General features: G+C 41.4%; 3 protein-coding genes across 3 annotated transcripts; 1 reads left to right on the top strand and 2 right to left on the bottom strand.

Moving 5' to 3' along the window:
- Window positions 1-415: 415 nt before the first annotated feature.
- On the bottom strand, window positions 416-12,229 carry atp6v0a2b (ATPase H+ transporting V0 subunit a2b). The gene is made up of 20 exons (XM_070963980.1): window positions 11,640-12,229; window positions 11,164-11,242; window positions 10,644-10,741; window positions 10,254-10,391; window positions 10,022-10,119; window positions 9,117-9,243; window positions 7,359-7,441; window positions 7,177-7,270; window positions 6,250-6,462; window positions 5,673-5,823; window positions 5,042-5,181; window positions 4,745-4,902; window positions 4,508-4,598; window positions 3,687-3,805; window positions 3,380-3,590; window positions 3,120-3,239; window positions 2,882-3,001; window positions 2,643-2,760; window positions 2,229-2,400; window positions 416-2,122 (listed from the first exon to the last, which is right to left on the bottom strand). The coding sequence occupies exons 1-20, from the start codon at window positions 11,754-11,756 to the stop codon at window positions 2,020-2,022; spliced, it is 2,550 nt and encodes an 849-aa protein (XP_070820081.1). The 5' UTR covers window positions 11,757-12,229; the 3' UTR covers window positions 416-2,019.
- A 477-nt stretch (window positions 12,230-12,706) lies between these two features.
- tctn2 (tectonic family member 2) lies at window positions 12,707-17,802 on the bottom strand. Its single transcript, XM_070963981.1, has 18 exons — window positions 17,650-17,802; window positions 17,319-17,432; window positions 16,976-17,046; window positions 16,658-16,859; window positions 16,463-16,563; window positions 16,143-16,342; window positions 15,919-16,039; window positions 15,655-15,808; window positions 15,464-15,547; window positions 15,255-15,377; window positions 15,068-15,142; window positions 14,853-14,951; window positions 14,610-14,727; window positions 14,426-14,529; window positions 14,152-14,299; window positions 13,849-13,992; window positions 13,633-13,721; window positions 12,707-13,388 (listed from the first exon to the last, which is right to left on the bottom strand). Exons 1-18 carry the CDS (start codon window positions 17,747-17,749, stop codon window positions 13,267-13,269), a joined length of 2,169 nt encoding a protein of 722 aa, XP_070820082.1. The 5' UTR covers window positions 17,750-17,802; the 3' UTR covers window positions 12,707-13,266.
- A 723-nt stretch (window positions 17,803-18,525) lies between these two features.
- Window positions 18,526-20,181, top strand: LOC139333196 (uncharacterized). Its single transcript, XM_070965491.1, has 8 exons — window positions 18,526-18,621; window positions 18,704-18,790; window positions 18,872-18,899; window positions 18,987-19,135; window positions 19,216-19,338; window positions 19,445-19,565; window positions 19,771-19,916; window positions 20,006-20,181. Exons 1-8 carry the CDS (start codon window positions 18,571-18,573, stop codon window positions 20,099-20,101), a joined length of 801 nt encoding a protein of 266 aa, XP_070821592.1. The 5' UTR covers window positions 18,526-18,570; the 3' UTR covers window positions 20,102-20,181.
- Window positions 20,182-20,199: the final 18 nt, after the last annotated feature.

The following is a 20,199-nucleotide window of genomic DNA, read 5'->3' as shown; positions in this document are numbered from 1 at the left end:
ATGGGGTGCTACTTCAGTAATTTATCAAAAACTAATAAATCATTTGATCAGCTGGTTTAATTGACAGTCAGTCATATCAGTAATGAGTTAATGAGTCAGAAAAGGATAAACAGACAACTGATTTGATAAAAATGACACAAAGTGGATGTTTTGTGTCTCTCCAGTGTACTGCACCAAGGCTTTCATATGCGGTCAGCATGTGTGTACATTTAATTCAAATTGCAAAAGCAAAAAAAAGGTCACCTTACCTGGTGATAAATTATACTTTCAGAGAGGGTGACTACACACAAGACTTAACGAATCTGGTCATACAGTGCTGGAAGCCCTCAAACATTAAAATCATACAATGTTGGCACATTAAGGGGGTCAAATGTTTTGGTGTTGACTTCCATATAGCTTTGTTTTGTGTGCATCTTATTATAACTATATGTGGTTTAAACCCAGATACAGTAAGAAAGGCATTTATGGGCATAACTCAAACAAATACAATTTATTATTGACAGGAGGATGATTTTCTCAAATGAAGAGCATGGAGTGTTTGTCAATGAAAAAATATTAAAATGAATGATACGATAAGGGCTGCACTAGAAGAAATTACAATAACCATTCAACTACGTGTTAATCTATCAAACACCACTTGCCTCAACAAAACACTGACTGCCACTTGGAATATGGATTTCACTCCATATTGTTAAACAAGACAAGGTGAAGACTATCATTTGGCAGCATCTTACTGTAGCAAACTGAGTTGCCAATGAAAGTGCAGACATCGCAATAATGTGACAATTACGTCTCCTTCCCTTAGAAAAAATGCCAAATCCATATAATATCAACAAATTAACAAAATCAACAAATGTTACGAACGCCTGACATTAGTACATAATTCAATCTTGTCCTAATGAGATTTAACACAGTTGAACTACTGTGTTGAATATGTATGTAGGACCATTCAAAGTAAAGGGATCCCGACCCGAGTCAACAAATGAACAATTTCCATGCGTGGAATGTTAACCTGTACAGAAAGAGACAGACGCATAGGCAACACTGTGAATGCATAAAAGTAAAACTTTTATCCCATTAACATTCATCTTTAATTCTGATGCAACATTTTAAAATATAATAAATTAAAAAATTACTCTGTAAAAGTACATACTGTACATCTCCTCGCACGCCTGCCCGAGCACTTTTCAACACTGAAAAGTCATCGATCCTTTGTAGTGTTTCTGTAAGGGAAACTCAAGAATCATACAGTATGCTGTCATTTGGTTGAACTTCTGTAAAGAAGTCAGTGCAACATAAAGTTGAGCAAGAACTATGTGACTGAAAGGTGGCTCGCTACCCAGTGTATGGAAACCAGATCTGCCACAACTGAAACTCTGTGGGAAAAGAATCAAAATTTTAAATAACTGCATGAATATACACAATTATGACCAAATCAATGAACTAGTCACAGAAGAGAACAAATGGAGTGAAACAGAAAAAAATAAATAAGGATATTTTTCTCAAACATTCCACTTAAATGGAAAAGGTGGATGTTGCTTTAGCTTTCATCTTATTTAATCAGCAAATCCAATGAAAATAATTCAAATTTATCCAACAAATGCCATCTGTGTAGCCAAATTCTGATTATTATTATTATTATACTAAAATCGTATACCCTTTTTGCTTATTTATCATAAGTTTGGCAGATGTGGTTCTCCAGCGACATCAACAACTGCTACCAATAACTGCCAGACACATTATGAGCCTCACAAAATGCTCTGCAGTGAAGCATATTGATCCTGGTACAAAATACCCTTTAATACATACATTTCTGTGCTGTTTGTGTTCTTGAAACTGTCGGGAAGGCGGCGTGTTTGTGAAGCTCACCACACACTTCCTTTACATGTCAAATTGTTAAAAGATGAAAAGAAAAATCCAAAATAACTTCTTGACATATCTGGAATATGTCGATCAGCATGGAACCCTGCAGGTTTGCTTTGGCTCCGTTTAACAGCCAACAGAATAATCAGAGTCCTTTCACAGTAAGCCGTCGTGCTCAAAGCTGGAGGGCAGGAGAGAGAAGGAAAAGGGGCAAAACTTGATTCCAGTCCCACTGTAGAATTTATTCTGAAACTCCACCCTGAGGAAGAAACAAACAGCTGCTGTAAATATAAAACGCTGAGATAATTCAGTGCACTTTGGCCCCGTCGATGACACAAGTACTTTAGCGTTTACTGTTATCTTACCAGTGCAGCCGGAGGGCATGAAGGAATGCAGACAGACCCTCCATTACCAGGAGGATGGACACAGTGAGAACGGCAAACAGGCCAAACACAGGCACCAGGAATAAAACCCCAAGAATGGTGTCCATTCGTAGTCCTACTCGCATCACCATCGCCCACAGCACCTCTGATAACTCTGTCAAAAGCAGAGAACGGAGCATGTGCACCATCCATTTAGGAAATTACCACACAGACAAAAGGGACTGGCCCTTCACACCCTTCACTCTGAAATCTGAAATTCTTTGATTTGGGACGTAAGCTCCATGTAACTAAGACACTCTTGAGTTACTCATGATTTTACTCATGACTTTTGCACTCAGTGTGTGCGTGTGCAGGGACAGACTACCTGTGCGCCGTAGTGCAAACCATCGTACTCACGGGCATGTGCCAGGCTCAGAGCCCAGAGCCTTAGGTAGGAGGCTGTGTTGGAGATGCAACCCAGGCAGTACTCTATAGTGTGGATGGCCTGATGCAGGAGCTCATCGGCAAAGTCAAACTATTGCAACGACAAAACAAAACTCAGCACCACTGACAGAAAGCAGTAAAAAATAGCATTGGCTGCTTTTAATAAAGTTTAAGATTAATGGGCATCAATCCAGCTGTTTTTCTGTGCACACCTCCTCAGTCTGGCGCTCTCCACTGGAGGAGAGATCGCTGTGACTGCTGCCCTCCTCCATGTCATGAGCCCTCATTAGGCAGAGCTCCTCTTCGCTGTTACGTCGCACGCGCTCGTATCCCTGACAACACAGAGAAATTCATCAGATTTGCATATTTACAGTCACAGAACAAATATCAGGAGATGTTTCTCACATCTGTGCACACATTGACAGGCAGACATGTATTTCAAACCCTCACCCTGTACATTCCTAGGCGGTGGCTTCCATTGTGAAGCCAATAAAGATAGACAGGTTTCCCCAAGAGCAGGACAGGCACTGAGAGAACAGCAATGACCACCAGAAATATCTGCAAGCCAGCCTGGAAGAAGACAATATTGCATGACATTGTTATGAACTGTCTCAGTAACACCTGTTGCATATTTTGAAGGCATTATTATCATTAAGGCAAAGACACGATAGACACTGTAGCAGGAACGGAGTGTAACATCAGATTCCCACCTGTCCTGGGTAGAGGGGCTGCACGGCATCACCCTGCATGAGGAACATGTTTATGAAGAGGATGAGGATGCTCGGGGCATGTCTGGAGTCCTTAGCAGAGAATGCCAGCCACTTGTACAATATCATGAACACCAGGTAGCCAAACAGACACAGCAGGAAGAGGAGCTCAGGGAGAAACACCAAGTACAGGTTGTGCTTCTTCCTAAAGTGCCTGTTTTTGTTTAAAGAAATAAGGCAGGCTATTAAAAACAAAAACATCTCACATTAAGGGCTTTATAAGATAAAAAACAAACAAAATAGCACTTACAAGTGATTATAAGTGCTGAGGATGACCCCAAAACTCATGTGTATGATGCCCAATATCACTGACATCTTCATCTTATAGGAGTTGAGAAATGTGAGGCGGTTGGATGCCAAGTTCCAAATCTTGAGAAAAGAAAGAGGACATATACTGGATGACAAAATGAGTACATTTGATTGATAAGAGATTAACTAGCTGTGTCTTTTCATTGGTGCCATGTAAGAATAGCATTACTGCTCCTGGAGGGGAGCCAGTCACAGGGACGTTAAGCTGATGTCAGAGGGATGGATACGGCGTCCACGAATCAGTCTAACGGGTTACTGTGGTACTGAATATCACTACGATACTCTTACAATGGCTGCTTCTTTAATCCCCTGCTGCCTCTTTTTTGGTGTACTGCCGGGTACAGCGAAGTCTTTCTCCAATAACAGACAGTCAGTTTGGGACTCTTTAACAAGTATTCTAGGAATACATAAAATCCTCAAGCATAATTGCTAAATTAGAAACACTTTGTGTGTTAAGTGTCTTTCGGGAACTGACAGGATTGATGAATCACTTCTGTAGGTTATGGAAGCAACTAGTTGTCCTCATTGTTCAGTTAATCAGTGTGGTAACCAGGAAGCTAATTAACATGTTCTTAAATTGTTTTAGCGATTACGTCAGCTCGCTTATGTTTGTAACTGTAAAAGTGCTTTTTACTGTGATTGTGAGTATGATGACCATGGCCATTTTAGAGCGTAAAGCGGCCATTAAAATCTTTGTATATGAGGTATTACGAGACAAATCATGTTGTTCATGATGACTAGTCTTCCATACTCTCTACTCACCGGGTCAATTCCCAGAGGGTACGGTCCCGTGAAAACTCCCGTAACATTTGGATCCAGAGTAAGAAGACGATTCCCATGGAGGTCATCTTGCCTGTTAGGTACAAATAAAACCACCAGTGTTTGTTAAATGTACTTCCTTATGAAAAAAAAAAAAAAATCCAATAACATCATCTTATCTTCAGATCTTCAAGCTGTTTTACTGTTACAGTGACGACCTTCTGGTCACGAGGTACTCACTTCCACACCTCTGCAGTGAACATGGCTGACACATTCCATCCAGAACCAAAGATGTTCAGCGACTTTGAGAAACAGTCGTTGTATATCAGACCAGTGTAGATGGAGAACAGGCCCATCATCAGGATGATGTAACGCCCTTCAAAGAACGTGTTCCAGATCTGCGTGTACACATCACGTCGCTCAGTTACGCTTCAGACACACAATATCACACACACTGGCATTTGTAAGTTACTGTAAGTGAGCTTTGAACTGAGTATTACTGTCGGTAAAAACATTTGCTTCGCAGTACTCATTCACCTCATTCCTTGTGTTTTTAAGTTTGCGGTTGTTCTCGTACAGCACCATCCAGAAAGCGAACAGAGCCATGATGAGTCCATGACCCAGGTCCCCAAACATCACAGCGAACAGGAATGGGAAAGTGATGATTGTGAAAGGAGCTAACAACAAGAAGGAGCGAAAAAAAAAAAGAAAAACTTAAGACTAGATTCATATCCTGTAGCACTAATAAAATATTAGAGAGATAAGAAAGACAACAGGTTCTGCACAAAACACAAAAACTCAATCATAATAAAAACTACGTAACTGTAAGTGTTGACACAAAAAGCTACATAAAAATCTGGATTAAAACCAGGTAAGTTAACGAGAAGTACAATGATTACAGACTGTGAGTGTGAATGTAACTCAACAGCTCCACTGGTGGCACATTCCCATCACCTCAGAGTCTGGTTACATTATGCATGTGTTATCAGAGGAGGAAGTATTACGCAATTGCAACCAAAGGCTCTTATTTTTTCCTGTTGTGCAACACAGTCGTGTTGCTGTAACTTCTTGTGATAGAGTGAGTGTTGATTTTGCATTTTAGTTTGGCCCATGCACATTTTTATTTTGTGTGCACATGCAGAGAGGAAAAAGAAAGGATCACACTCACCAGGGTTAACCTCCCTGTAACTGCCCACTCCATAGGCATCCACAATATTCTGGAAGCCAGAGGTAAATTTGTTGGTCCTGATCAGGGTGGGGGGAGTGTCACTGGTGGGGATACGATTGACAAAGGAAGGAACTGTTGCGCCGCTTTTCCTCTGAAATAACAAGGTTAAATCATAATGTCAGCATAACCTAATTTCACCATTTTGTGTTTTGAAACTGAAACTGCTGATACAACGTCCCTTTGTGGTTAAGCAGTTTTATCATCATCATAAATAAACTTCTGGGGCAACAGTCATCCCCATGAGTGGAACTTTGTTTTGTTTTTTTCTCAAATACACACTCTGTCCTCCTGCAAGCTGGATGAATAGTGGTCTTTCAGCACCCTCGCCAAGTCATGTAAAATGTCTTTTTCCTTAAACTATAGAAGGCAAAATAAAAGCAATGTCTCATACAGTCCTTGCTTTCATCGTAACAATACCCCAGTTCATGAAGCAGCTGCTGGGGTTAAATAAACAGAAGAAGAAAGCCTGCAGTGAGGCCAAATTCAAATAGAGCAAGTCTGGAAAGAGCTTCCTCACCGATCCTTCTTCCAGGGCCCTCCGCAGGGTGGGAATGTCGTTGACAGGACACCACACCTCAGCGATCAGACACTTGCTCGTGACATCAAAACTACACAGGTTCAGAATGTAGTAGATGGCCTTCATCTTCTTGACCTGGATGACCCAGGTGTAGACGGACTCTGAAGCCTTAATCAGGACCTGTCTCAGGTAGTCCTCTGTCCTATGCAGCACCTGGACACAGTAAGGAATCAACAGGACTCTTGGTGAGCTACATCAAAGTAGAAGACATTTAAGACTCTCAAAAAAGTGTGCAAAACTTGACTTTTCATTAAAGTTTCTATGACTATTTGCCAAACACTGACAGGACACGAAGCATGTGCATGTGTGTGAGAGAGAGAGAGAGAGAGAGAGAGAGAGAGAGAGAGAGAAGGCAGACAAGTGAAACAGTCAAGTAAGCGAAGGGATGAAAAGAGAGAGGGGGAAAAAACTTTCCAACTTTCAGCTGAGGCCTCATGCTGATCATGTGCTACAGGGGCTGAGCACAATTCTGTTTTTCATTCACAGTCGGTTAAAGCTACCAAATGATTCACAGTGAAACCTGACTAACCCTGTAACAGCCTGGACTGCTTCACCAGAAGGAAGAAGGAGTTAAAATCTTAGACAGTAAAACCAGCCATTGAATTTTGCCATTTGCTGGTGCAAAAGAGAAATCCTTACTGGATGCAATGTGATTCACTGAACACAGCATTTTGGCAAGCTTATTGTAGAAAACATTGTGTTCCTTTAGCTTAAAACCCGCCCAGGGCAGCTCATATTATAATGATCTAGTTTATATATTAACAGGGAGATGACAGGAAATGCACGTATGAGTAATCCTTCAGTGAATGACAAATAGAACAACTACTTATTCTGTCACTAATTAAACATCTGCATCGTCAGACATACTGTGTGCAGGTCCTGAATGCGAGTTCTTAGCCCCTCCACGACATCATTCCTCTCCTCATTGCTACTGGGATAGGGATACAGGTGACAGTGGTAGCTATGGAGAGAAAAAAGTATGTTATTCACAACTCACTGCTGCTACTATGGCAAGAAAAAGAGAGTAAACAGACATTAGGAATGATTACCAGTCACAGATCTTCTTCACTTTCTGGCCAATCTGGTCTCCCCAGTAAGAGATCAAGAACACCACGCATTTGGTTGGCTCACCCTGCAGACAGAAAATAAGGCCAAGTGCTTCAGCGATAACAGATGTTCCACTGATAATAAATAAAGGAAGTGTACTTTTGAGTCCAGTGTAGATTTTCAAGCGACGGTTAAACTTTCTGTACGCTTCATAAACATGAACAGAGAAGACATATTTATACGTGTTCGTGAAATCAAGCTGCTCATTACCAAAACAAAACAGAGAAGACCTTGAGTTGTAAAGTTCATTCTTAGTTTTGAAACAGCAGCCTGAAGCTTTCTCTAACCAATTTTTTTTGGAGAAGCATGACTGCCGTTTTTTTCCATTAACATTGCTCATAAATTTTCAGTCAAAGTACGTCCCGACATTCCATAACTGATCAGTGGCAGCCCTGCGTGCCTGCCGCCTGGTCAAGCAGAGGAAATGGATAAGTGGATTAGGGCTGTCAATCAATATGAACAGACAAGATCACAGCACTCATTGTTTATGAGATCAATAAGAGAGACTTGAACAGACATTACAACAGCTTCACCAGTGTGATTTGCATTTTCACAACATTTAACAAATATAATTTGGTCATTGTCATATAATTTTCCTTTTTGTCACCTGCAATGCTCTACAATACCCTGTCGTCTGCACTGCTTCTTATCGCTCCACTGTGGCAACACGACACAGAAAGGAAGCAACACCGCTATTTTTAGCAATACTTAGCATCATGCATCATGTTATGTCAAGCAATTTTTTTTTTTTCTGTTTTGCTAAACTAATCTAGCTAAATAATTATAATGTAGAAAATACAAACCATGTTGGAATATGTGAAATTTCCAGACAAAAGTGATCTTGAGCACGCCACAGAATATGGTAACACATGACGCACATCAGCCAATAAAAGGTTTCCACTGCACATCAATTTTGATCTAATCTACAAAAATTCTGGAAATAGAGAAGATTTATTTTGTCCCACAAAAGTTAATCTCTTAAAACTGCTCTATCAAAACAAAGGCTGAAAAAGCCCAAACAAATAAATAATCTTTATTTAGCCTTGACCTTTAAATATAAGTCAACTGCAAAAACAAATGTCTTCGAATGCTAAAACTATAATAATTATAAAGACTTATTCAATGTGTAATGTGTATCATAATGTCATTTTTAATTGGTATATAAATTGTAAGAAAGGACTCCTGAAATGTGGCTCACTCATTCTTTTTGGCCGCTACAAGCACCGGTACTGTAACTAAGCTTGGCACAGTCTGGCTCAGAGTGAGTTTGGGCTTTAAGGAAAGGGTGAATTCACACCGCTGTAAAGAAAGGGGGTGCGCTGCATTTTTAACACAAAACAAACTGAGAGCATCATTGCGAAGCCGAATTCAAAACAATGATCGTGTAATCTCAATGATGTTGTTATCATAAGCCTTCGTGTGGACATAGAAGATCCAATCTGTCCTCACATACATTTCTTGGATGAGGCCCAAAGTGTTTAAATAAACTTGCATCTGTCAAGTTTGTTGTCTTATTGTAAATTAAAAATAAAAAAAAAATTAAGCACCCTGCAAGTAAGACAAACTATGTAATTCATGCAAATGCTTCTTTTTATTTCCTTATTGATATTTGAATCTCACTTCATAACGCAGGGAAGACTAAACATAAGCCATTAAACTTTAGCACCAATCCTGGACAAGGCTAGCTTTGGGAAACCTACTGTGTCAGGATTTTCCAGATACTCCTCGACCTCTGCGTAGCTGAGGATGGTGTAACCTTTACATACTCTCCACAGCATCCGCTCAAAGGCCTCGATCTTCACCCTCTGAATAAGCCCAGAAATGAAGCTGCAACAGAACGAGGAGAACTTTACAAAGAGCTGAAGATATGAGCCTACTAGGGCATTTAAAATATCGCAATAATGATATCATTACAACATCACAACAAAACCTTCAATTAAATCATTCAAAATTCGTCTTAAACATTGTTTGAATTGCTTTCATAACTACATTTCCCAAGTCAAAAAGACGTCCTCTTTTCTGCTGTAGCTGTGATGCTTTGTGTGCTGCAGAGAAGCGGCAAAATTACTTCAGATACGCAACTATGAGGTTAGCTGTTTCCTCTGAGCCCTCTCTGTCTCTGCTGAGACAATCACAGACAACAAGAACTCGAGTTCAACGTATTCCCACACCATTCAAACTAACTTTTTCAAGACGCATAAAATCTAAGAATAAGGTTTTATTTGAGTAACATGTTGTTGGCACAGGGACAGAGCTGCATTTCAGTGACAGCAACTTGTGAATTTCTTGTTTGTGCGTGAACTGTGTACAAAGTGCATCTGGAGGTGAGGAGTGACAGACAACGCAGGAAACTACTTCTGAGGAAAATAAATTCTTTAAATGTCTAGCAGTAACTGTGCAACCCATGTACTTTTCCCCTCATGATATACTGGCTTGAAAGTCACTTGATATTCCTATTTCATTTTTAAAATGTCATGACAGCTGTGGAAAATGGTACACTGTGACAGACCTACTGCATACTGTCACCTCTAAGATAAATCAAACTCCAAGTCCAAACACTAAGATAAACATAATGCTGATAAGGCTAGCAGAATTCATCACTCACCCCAGTTTGGCTCCTAGCCTCTGCATGCTGCTGTAGTCCATCATCGTGTCTTTTTCTAGGAAGGGAAACTCCTCATACTGAACTTGCAGGGGCTCTCGCTAAAGAGAGGAAAGAAGAATATCGAATCAAAGAGCAGATCTTAATAGCCACATTGAATAAATCTTTGCTGTGTGAGCAGGATGTAAACGTGGGTGCACAGAATCCGGGGCACGTTACAGACTGACACACAAACCTCAGTAGTTCGCTGTACGAAGCTGCGGGTGATGCGCAGCATGTGTGTGTACTCTGTCAGCTCCAGTAAGTTCCTCTGCAGCTTCTCTTTGTTCCTTGTGACTTCACCTAACTCTACTTCTAGCCTCTGCAGCTGCTCCTGTGAATACACACACAGACATCCAGTCACATAACAACAACAAAAATGTGTATGCTTGAACACCACCTTGGTTGTAATTTACCAGTTTTCACAGACTAGAGCAGAACTGAGAGTCAGTGTTTTACATAGAGAAAGTACTCCACCACATTGATTTAGATGCAGTGGCACTAATTCAACACCGATTTCAAAACTGTCCTGCCACCAACATATATTCAAAAATGATAAATGATGAGACTTAAGAAACTAACTAACCATTATAGCCATGACATGCTTGGGTAAAGGAGCCACTGGGTTCACGTCTCCTTCTGGTAGTGAAATGTCTGCTTTCTTGACTTCCCTAAGAAGGTATCCTGTTGAAAGATATTAAGAAAATTATTTCTAGGACACAAAAAAAAACCTTTCAAATACCATCCTTTCAAAAACTGGATGTGAAGAAACGTCTCAGTCTGTCATTCTTCTCTCAATGTAATAATCTTAATGTAATAATAAGGGGTTTGGTTAACCAAAGAGGAGGCTTTAATGTAACTAAATCTACAACCAGCTGACATTTCTCATGACTGGAGGGTCACTGCTTCTCAATTCAATTCAGTGCGAAGGTCCTCTGTGGCTTCATGCATTCCTGCTTTGCTTCTGCATCCAATCATAGCTTTGTCTTCACCCCGTCCGGGGCAAAATAATTTAATTCCCTGACCAAATCTTATCAAGTACAACTCAATGAGCAGATGCAGAGCCTTAGTGGTAAACTGTATATCAGACATCAACAAATGCTTACCAAGGATCCTCTCCATCTCTTCACATTTCTTGATCTCATTGACATGCTTTCGCTGGAATGCGTTCACACTGGGATTAAGCTGAAACAAGTGCAAGAGACACATTCAGTCACGAACTGGACGATTAACAGTCGTCGTTCCCACTCATCACTGAGGCATTGTGGAAATAACTTTATCACTTTCTTCAGGACGAATCATCATAAATCTCACAGCAAGTTCCTGTTCAGGCCACTTTACAGCAGCATTCTACAACAGCTGTGATCTGAAGGATATCGACACCTTTCTTTTGTAAGTGACAAGAAAAATGGCCACGTCTGCTCTGACATAAAGTCACGAACTCTGACGGTATGTACGCATCACGACCGTAAACAAACAGCACTTTATCGAGTGCTTCCGATTTTACTCAACTCAGCACTAACTTTCAAGTGAGACATTAACGTCTTGCAGGATATTAAAACTGGTCTATTTCTGCACTTACGTCTCTGAACTCCACAAGCCCCAGTTCTCCAAGTTCACTGATGCAGTCGTATGCTGATCCGGACTGTAGAAACAGTTGGGCCAGACACATCTCCTCACCCCGGAGCAGGGAGCTCATTTTGGCAGTCCGCTCTGACTGTTCGCCTGCTCCGACGACGTGCTAATATTAGCAAGATAACTAGTGCGCTTTTTGTGAATTATAGCACGTCAACGGCGGTCATTTGACTGCTTCGTTGTGTTTTCATGGTTTGGCTTCCGTCATAAAACAATATTTGATTTACATAACGGACACTTTAGACAGCTATCGCTACAGCAGAGGCTGCTCCGGTTAGCTAATGGGCTAACTTAGCCGGTGAGCGCCGTCTTGTTAATTCTTGGATGAAAAACTTGTTTCATCAAAGTTCAACCTGAAATTGTGAGGCAGTCGGTGTTAAGACCGCTGACGTTGCATATCCAAATATGTGGTCGCAACTCTTCTCATAGTTTATGAAGTTTCAGCAGACGTCCGCTTGCCATGTCCATAGTACTACACGTCACTCCACCTCACTCTGTTGAACGCGAACAACTTCCACGGCAGTGAGATGCACCTTTGACCAATGACCACCGCCTCCTGGAGTCTGCGCACTACAGTCACTGTACAAGGGACTCTTTAACCCTCAGCTCTGTCTGAAGGCGAATGGACGCTCATACACCCACTTTTTGCATACGTCTTGATTGATAGGGAGACATAATATACTATATACTATCAGAGCCTAATAGGCCTGCCAGACAAAATAAATTGAAAAATGGGTGTAAAAAACTTTGCGGAAGTGTCTGGAATGTTTAAAATGAGTGCAACCATATTCTAGGGGGATTAACGACATAATGTTTATTCTGTGAATATAATTACTTTGAAAGAACAAACCATAGTTGTCAGTTTAACCTGTTAGTGGTGCCCAGGGCAAAAAAGGTTGGTAAAGAAAACAGGTTTTTTCTTTAAATATGAGACAATGATAAATATGTTTGAGGGCAAACAAGAAGACAGGAGGAGTGAGACACATATTAATTCTTCAGTATTTTGGTACTGATAGAACATCCTGACTGACCTGATTCTGCTGAATGAAATATTGGGTCATCCATACAGAACTGACAGAGGCAGAGTGAAGGTCTAGAAATATAAGGAGCAGCAGTTATGTTGCATTTAGTGCTGTTTACATACCACTGTAACACTATTGTGCCTGCTGATGATGGACCCTTCAGGGAGTATCTAAAACCTGAATAAACAATGACCCAGAACTGAGCTCTGCGGCACTCCTTAAGAAACAAACTGAGGTGGGACTAAAGTAAGATAAGACTTTTCAGACCTATCAGTAAGAAAGTTGGATTGAAAAGCATGTTGAGGGATAGAGTCTTAAAAAAGCAATAGAAAAAATATCTTTATTACAAAATAGTACAGCAATACAACTATTTACATTCCCACAAACATATTTTAAATACGTGAAAACATCATTATTAACTGTTTCTAATGGACAAAATGTGCAATTACATTTCAGTGACATTTAACTACATGGCCGTGTTTAGCCTCTCACTCGACCATTATGCCCCCCATAATTTTGCCTCGACATTGTTCTCAGTATTCTCTCATCGTGTTAGAGATTGGCACAGTTCAACGCCTGTCGGATTTGTCTCCATGGAGTCCCAAGAATCGAGGCAGCGATAAAGAAGAAAACCAAGATAAGGCTCTTAGCCAGTGACAGAGAGTATGGCTCACCTGGGAGAGACAAAAGTAAAACAAATCACTGATGCTGCATTATTCTTATTCAATAAATTCACAAGTCCATCAGCTCTGATGATGGAATGATGGATATAAAGATCTTTATACAGTGTTACACTCAAATGCTGAAATTTCATAGTAATTCATTTTTTTAGCATGAAATTTGCAACTTACTGAATAGTCAACTAAAGGAAGCAATAAAAAACTGGACAGATTTTTTCAGGACTAGATGAATTCCCACCTGTGTAATACTTGGTGAAGGGGAAGGCGAGCTCAGGCCAACACACATCATTCCTGTTACAGTCATACTCTGTGAAGTTGATCTGAAACCTGGTGGGGAATCAACAAAAACATCACACTCTTGGTTAGAATCAGTCAAGTAGCTCGAAGAATTCATTTCTTTGATTCAAGTTAACAACTCCCTTCATGAGGGCAGTCTTAATGTTTGAGGAAGCACCTGGTTTTCGGTGGTCCTGGGTCCATAGGAATGTCAATAAAGGTGACTGAGGTGGTGATGGGGAAGAGCTGAGTCTCCATTGGGTCCGCACATACAGAGACATCACCTCCTCCACAGTCCAGTGCCCAGGGGGACAGGCTGTAGCTAAAAATGACCAGAATAAGATTCTTGAATCATAGTGCCTTATAATACTAAAGGGAATTAGGACATATGGTAACTATGGTAATAATGATAAACAGCTCCTCCTGAACTGAGAATACGATCTACACTGCACATTGAAATAAGTGTACACCTGAGACACACCTGACTTCCAAAGCACGGATATCCTTTTGAGGTATGCCATCTACCACACCAGTGATAAGACTCCAAACACGGATATGCTGGTGGGATGGAATCCCATAGCATGAACTTGTGGGGTCTTCCATAGTTGTGCTCGAGTTCAGCGTCACAACTGGAATTTATATGTTGCGTGTAACATTTAGTTAGAACCAAATGAAAAATTATTTGGCAAATGCATGCTATCATTACACAAAGACACAAACTCTGTCTGAATTGTTAGTTTGCATCATCTACTTACAGCTTATGTTAATCCAGTCTGTCATGATGAGAGGATCTGGGTTTCCACTCTTTGCCACATAAGTGGCTCTAACCAAATCTGCCTGGAGAGAAGCAACAGTCTCTCTAAAAGAGAAAAAAATATTTTTTTCAGCACAAATACATAGAAATATACATCACACATGAATTCGTGCTGAGGTACTGACCTCAGGAGATCACACTGAGTCAGACTCTGTCGGCTCACAGGTAGCAAACATCCTGATGTTGAATTCTCCCCAAAGAGAACCGGTTTCTTCTCAGCAGTGGAACAGAATGCATCACTCACTGTTATTAGATTACAAAATGGTATTTTGTCTTTTAATCAACTTCATTGAAATACACATAATTAACATATACGTTCACCATTATATACGATGACTAAATCACCGACATGACTTAACGAGTTTTACCTGGTTTCCAAAGATTGATGGATGTCCTCTGTATTGAGCCTGTGTCATTGTCCAAAGTGTCCACAATTCCAGCAATAACAGGCCGTCCCACCTGATAACCTGTCATTTAAAAGATGTGTGTGTTACCCACTGTAACAGGTACTGTGAAGTATTTCCTATTAACAGTTCACCTTCACAACCATCCTCAGGAAAAAGTATTTTATCTCTGCTCTCACCTGGGTTCCCTGAGTTGGGCTCAACAGTGAATTCTCCATTTAAAAACACTGCAGAATACCTTGTAGTTAACGCCACTGTTCAGGAAACAGAACAGCAAAAATAAGGCCAAAGTACACCAAACATGAAGTATCTACAAACTATGACTGGTGATAAGCCAAATCATGGGTGAGCCTTGTGGGCACTTACCACTACTATTTAAAGTGATGGTCCCAACAGTGTGTGTCAGTGTGATACTTGTGATGCCATTTCCTTTCCAGTAGATTTTGTAATCCAGCGCTAAGGTCACATTCTCACAGACCAGCCTCTCGTCTTCAGAGAAATATCAGCAAATGTAAACATTTAGGTTAATTGTCAGCTTAAGTTGTTTTAGTAATAATATGTTGTAATATCCATACCTGAAGAGGCAGCAGCATCTGTGCTTAAAATAAACTGACTCAAGTCACTGGCCACTTCTTCAATTACATCCACTAACGCATCACCTGAAATACATGCAAAAAAATTAACCACAAACTGAAGACACACAGATTCAAAGAGCTCCAGAACATATCAAAGCATTGTGATGGTATGTTTTGCAGGTATCACATACCCCCTTGCCCATTCTTCACTTTAATTCTCAAATCTGCTGGTAGTGGCTGTAAGGGAGATCCAGTTGGACAGGAGCGTAGCATAGTTACACATTTGACTTTGAAATTTTTCAAAAATGCTACAGGAGCACTGTTCACACACCATCCAAGCACCTTCTGTGGAACAGATACAGACAAGGGATTAGTTGTTACAGCTCTGGTAAGACATACAATGCAAAACATAATCTAAAAAAACTGTATTAAGAAACAAAATCCACATAACTAACCTGGGGAATAGTGAAGAACTGGTCATTTAATGTGAAAATGGGACTTCCTTGAATATAAGAATTAACTGGCACTGGAGCAGACATAATAGGCCCTTGGAAGGATGGACCGGGCTTAGATGCACTGGACAAGTTGAAAAGAGAAAACATAAATGATGAAAATGCCACACAAAAATGTATGAATGAATCAATTAAAAAATAAAAACATATATTCAATAATTTCTCACATTGTGTCTCCTTGGTAAAAAAGCCCAAGGTAAGGGTTGTTCTCAGGTGGAGAACTGACACATAAAAATGGAAACCAATCTGGGGAGTTTTCAGAGGACTGCACAGAGCACTGATAATCAGGAGCAGGAGAGACCTGCCCACCAAAGGGCCCTGGCAGACAGTGGGACACAAAAAGCTTCAAATCCTCAATGGAGCAGTCCTGTTAAGAGCGAAAGGGTGTGCAATAAGTGATCAATGATTAATACATAAGGACACATACTTGCCCAAAATGCACTGTCCTCCTGTTAAAACAGTGTAATAATGTGAAAGATGCAAATACCTTGTCACAGCAGCAGCGTGTGTCACATGCGCTGAATGTGAGGTCACAGGGACAAGAGCCCAGTGTTTGGTACACTTGGTTTGGGATGGCTGTTTTATTATCTGAAACAGATGGGTGATTTACATTCATTAGAAATATGGCGCATCCTTAGCACGAAGGCCCATTATGACGAGATACAAGTTTCATTTGAATTACCAGATCCAGCATTAGCAGGAACCAACAGGGCATGTATCTTGGCTTGGATCAGCAGTGATGCCTGAGGTGTGCCGCCCACACAGGCAGACACCTGAAGGGTCTCCAGGACACACAGTGGCTCTGGACAGCAGTCTGTGTCTGTCTCATTCTCACCACACAAACGCAGACTTTTATCCAGTCTCAGCTGAACTCGAACTGCAGTCTGGGGCCCCAAATGAAAGAAATATCAATAATATAATAACAGCTTTATCAGCATTATTTCAACATGACTTTTAAACATGATGAAAATTACTGTTTACTGTGAGACTGGCTTCTCACCTTTCCCACTTGCCCCTTTGTGAGCACCCACTGTGTTACCTGAGGTACACATGATGGAGAGCCAAGGCCTCCTGTAAAAGACAACAAACCATCATCAACCACCAAATCAGTCCAAATGACAGATCACAGAGTCACAAAACAGCCACATCGTTGCCCTCCTTCTCTCTTTTTGTGGACCATAACACAGGAGAACGATAACGGCCCTCATTTCACTGAAAAGCATACTAAATCATCAGGTAATGTTCTGGTGGATATTAGATCAAGAAACATAGCTGAAACATATCTTAACTGATGAACAAACGTGTCTAAAAGCAGAGCATCTGGAAGTCTTTACAGCTTTTACCTGTTTTATTGGATGGAGACACTGTCCTCACATTCAGAGAGATGTCCGACGTGTTTCCAAGCAAAAGCGCAGTCACCGTTGGTCCGGTTGCAGTCAGATATGACGGCTGGAAAACTGTTAACAGCAACATGTCTGTTTAATGCCTCAAATACGAGCTTCGTAAAATCATGTTGAAAAGGTGTAAAATTACGTTGACGTAACTTTTAACGGTAGGACGGTTGTCTTCTAGCTAACTAGTTCTTTAGCATTAGCTAGCTAGGTCAGCTTGGGAACCGTTAGCCAGTCTTTTATGTAAAACTGGATGAATTATGCGTTTATATCAAGGTCTTACCGACAATGTTTTGAGTGTGAGCCAAGGAAACGAACAGCAAAACACACGCGACCTGGTGTGAAATGGACGACAAACATAATATATTAACCACGTTAGCCATTTGGTTCACTTCAGATTATAGTCGACATATTTGTAAACTGTTGGTGATGTCTTGGCAACGCAGATCTTAAACGAATCACAGCCGCGAAACGTTCTTGTTCTGTTGAACATCAGAAAAGAAATATTACTTAAGCGCACAGCAGCGACCCCTTCTGTCATGGAGTGGTACATACACGTACTGCCACTGTGACGGTGGTTAGAAAAGGAAAGAACATCGTTTAGCATAGTGCATTCTGCCTCACTGATATCTGCACCTTGAACGTGTCTGATATGTGTAAGACACATTTTAATTTGGGAAATGAAAAGCCGATAATCGCCTGTAGGTGGCAGCATGTTGCCGTCATTCTCCCATGACTACTGTTTTGAGGATAGTAGAAGCAGATTTATATCACGTGACCAGCGTAGCAGCGTGTTGCTAATGTGTCTGACAGCACCAGAAGTCAGTACGGAGGAGTAAACAAAGCTATGCTGTCGTTTGAAGACCTGATGACAAGTCTGCAAGACTGTGTGATCACCGAGGACCAAGCAGCCGCAGATGTTAGTCAGACACTGAGGCTCTTTATCGATAAACTCTCTGAATCCTCCAGGTCGGTGTCCATAATCTCAGCATGTTTGAGAGAACAGATACTAGTATTTGTCTCACTTTTCCATTAGCTCTGATAATAACTGAATAATTATGCTTGCATGAACAGGACCAGTGTGAAAAGATGCAAGGAGCGCTGTTTAGAGGAGGCCGTGCAGCTGCTCAGACATATTCCAGAGGCGCAGCTCCATGTTTTGGAGGAGAGCCACCTCCTGCTCCTTGTCAGACTCCTCATCTCCATGCAGCTGCACATGGTCAACATCTCGACAGCCTGTCGTAAAGTGGACCAGGTCAGGCCAGCAGCGTGGCTGTTCCCTGTACAATACTTAAAACAAAATGGAATCTCATTAAAACCTCATATTTGCTTCACAGATGTTGCAGCACTTGGCAAAGGTGGACCACCATTTGGTTTTTAGAGAAACCCATCACTGTTTGCACTCCATCATCCATACTGACCAGGTACAGAGCTGTCACTTCACTTGTGTTTGTAATATTTGCGTAAAGGCGCTGCAGGTAACTTTTCCCACGTCTTCTTTTCAGATCTTGTCTTTGGAGGATCTGCAGAGAGGTCAGTGCTGGCTGAAGATGGTGCGTTATTACAGCGTGTCTCTGATTTCGAATGTAAGATTTATTGTATTTTTTTAAACCTTTTCAGCCTGTATGTTCCTGGAAGACAGCACTGTTGGTCGTGAGGTGTGGCGAGAGTCACACCTGTCCTTGCTGAATAAAGTGTCCAAGTTATTCCCTGTTGTGCTACAACACAAACCCCTCAGAGATGGACCACTGTGTTACACTGCTGTCAAGGTACATGAATCACTCCATTGTATTCATCACAGACTGGTTTTTGGTCTTTGTTACTGACCTGAGAACTGTGATGTCTGCAGGTGTGTTTGCAAATATTTCAGCTGTTGTCCAGTGAAGTGGCTCCTCTTGTGTGGGACAAGGAGCACGGGGACCCGGCAGTGCAGATGATCCTTCAGGCTCTCGTGGACATACTACTTGGAAAGGTTTCTTGTTGATTCGTCACCTCAGAATCAATCATCCAACAGATAGAGATCTTGTTCAGTTGTCACCTATGCTTCATCTGACCAGTCTGTGCATCCTGTCTCGCAGTGCTGCAACAGGGACACTCGCCTTCTGGCAGGCACTGCTGTGGCCATGCTGATCAACACAGCGCCAGAGAGCAGAGCTGGAGAAGCTGCTGCCTGGAGTCTGCTGCAGGTCTCTCACTCAGGTACGTAACCACCAACACGGCTGGACAAATAAGAGCAAATCAAGATTTAGAATGTGACACACGTAGGTGCCCATGTGGGTAAAATGTCAAATGAATTAGTCTTTGTACGATATCCAAAAAATGCTGTTTATACTGCAAATTCTACAGCTGAGTGTGAATGTCGAGACATTTTCTGACAGAAGGCGCTGCTCATGTTTTCCCTCAGAGCCCTGGCTGCTGACTGTTGGTGCTCTCCAGGTGCAGTGCAGCCCTGCAGGGCGGGACGGAGTGGACAGGCTGGCTGTGAGCAGGGGCCTCCTGACCTGCTGTCGACCTCACATCCTGCTCAGTTCACACGTGGATGCCACAGAGGTAAATCCAGTTACAGCTGACGTCGAAATCATGCTTTGCAGTCACTGCACTCGCTTTCATGACCAAATCCACCGTTTCCTTCTTTTCAGATGTGTTTGCTGCTGAAAGGTTTGTTTCCTCTGGTCTATGCTCTGTGTGAGGAGAAGCTGGAGTGTCACTACTTTGCCTTTGAAGGTGAGTCATAGCCATGTTGTTTAGTGATGTGCTTAAATGGTCATATATCACCTTTTCAAACATCACATGCTGTTGCAGTGTTGACTCTGTGTCTGAGGAAGGTTAAAGA

Source organism: Chaetodon trifascialis, chromosome 6 (assembly GCF_039877785.1).
Source record: "Chaetodon trifascialis isolate fChaTrf1 chromosome 6, fChaTrf1.hap1, whole genome shotgun sequence".
NCBI lineage: Eukaryota > Metazoa > Chordata > Actinopteri > Chaetodontiformes > Chaetodontidae > Chaetodon > Chaetodon trifascialis.
The sequence above is the reverse complement of the archived record's forward strand: the minus strand, read 5'-3'. Positions and strand labels throughout refer to the sequence as shown.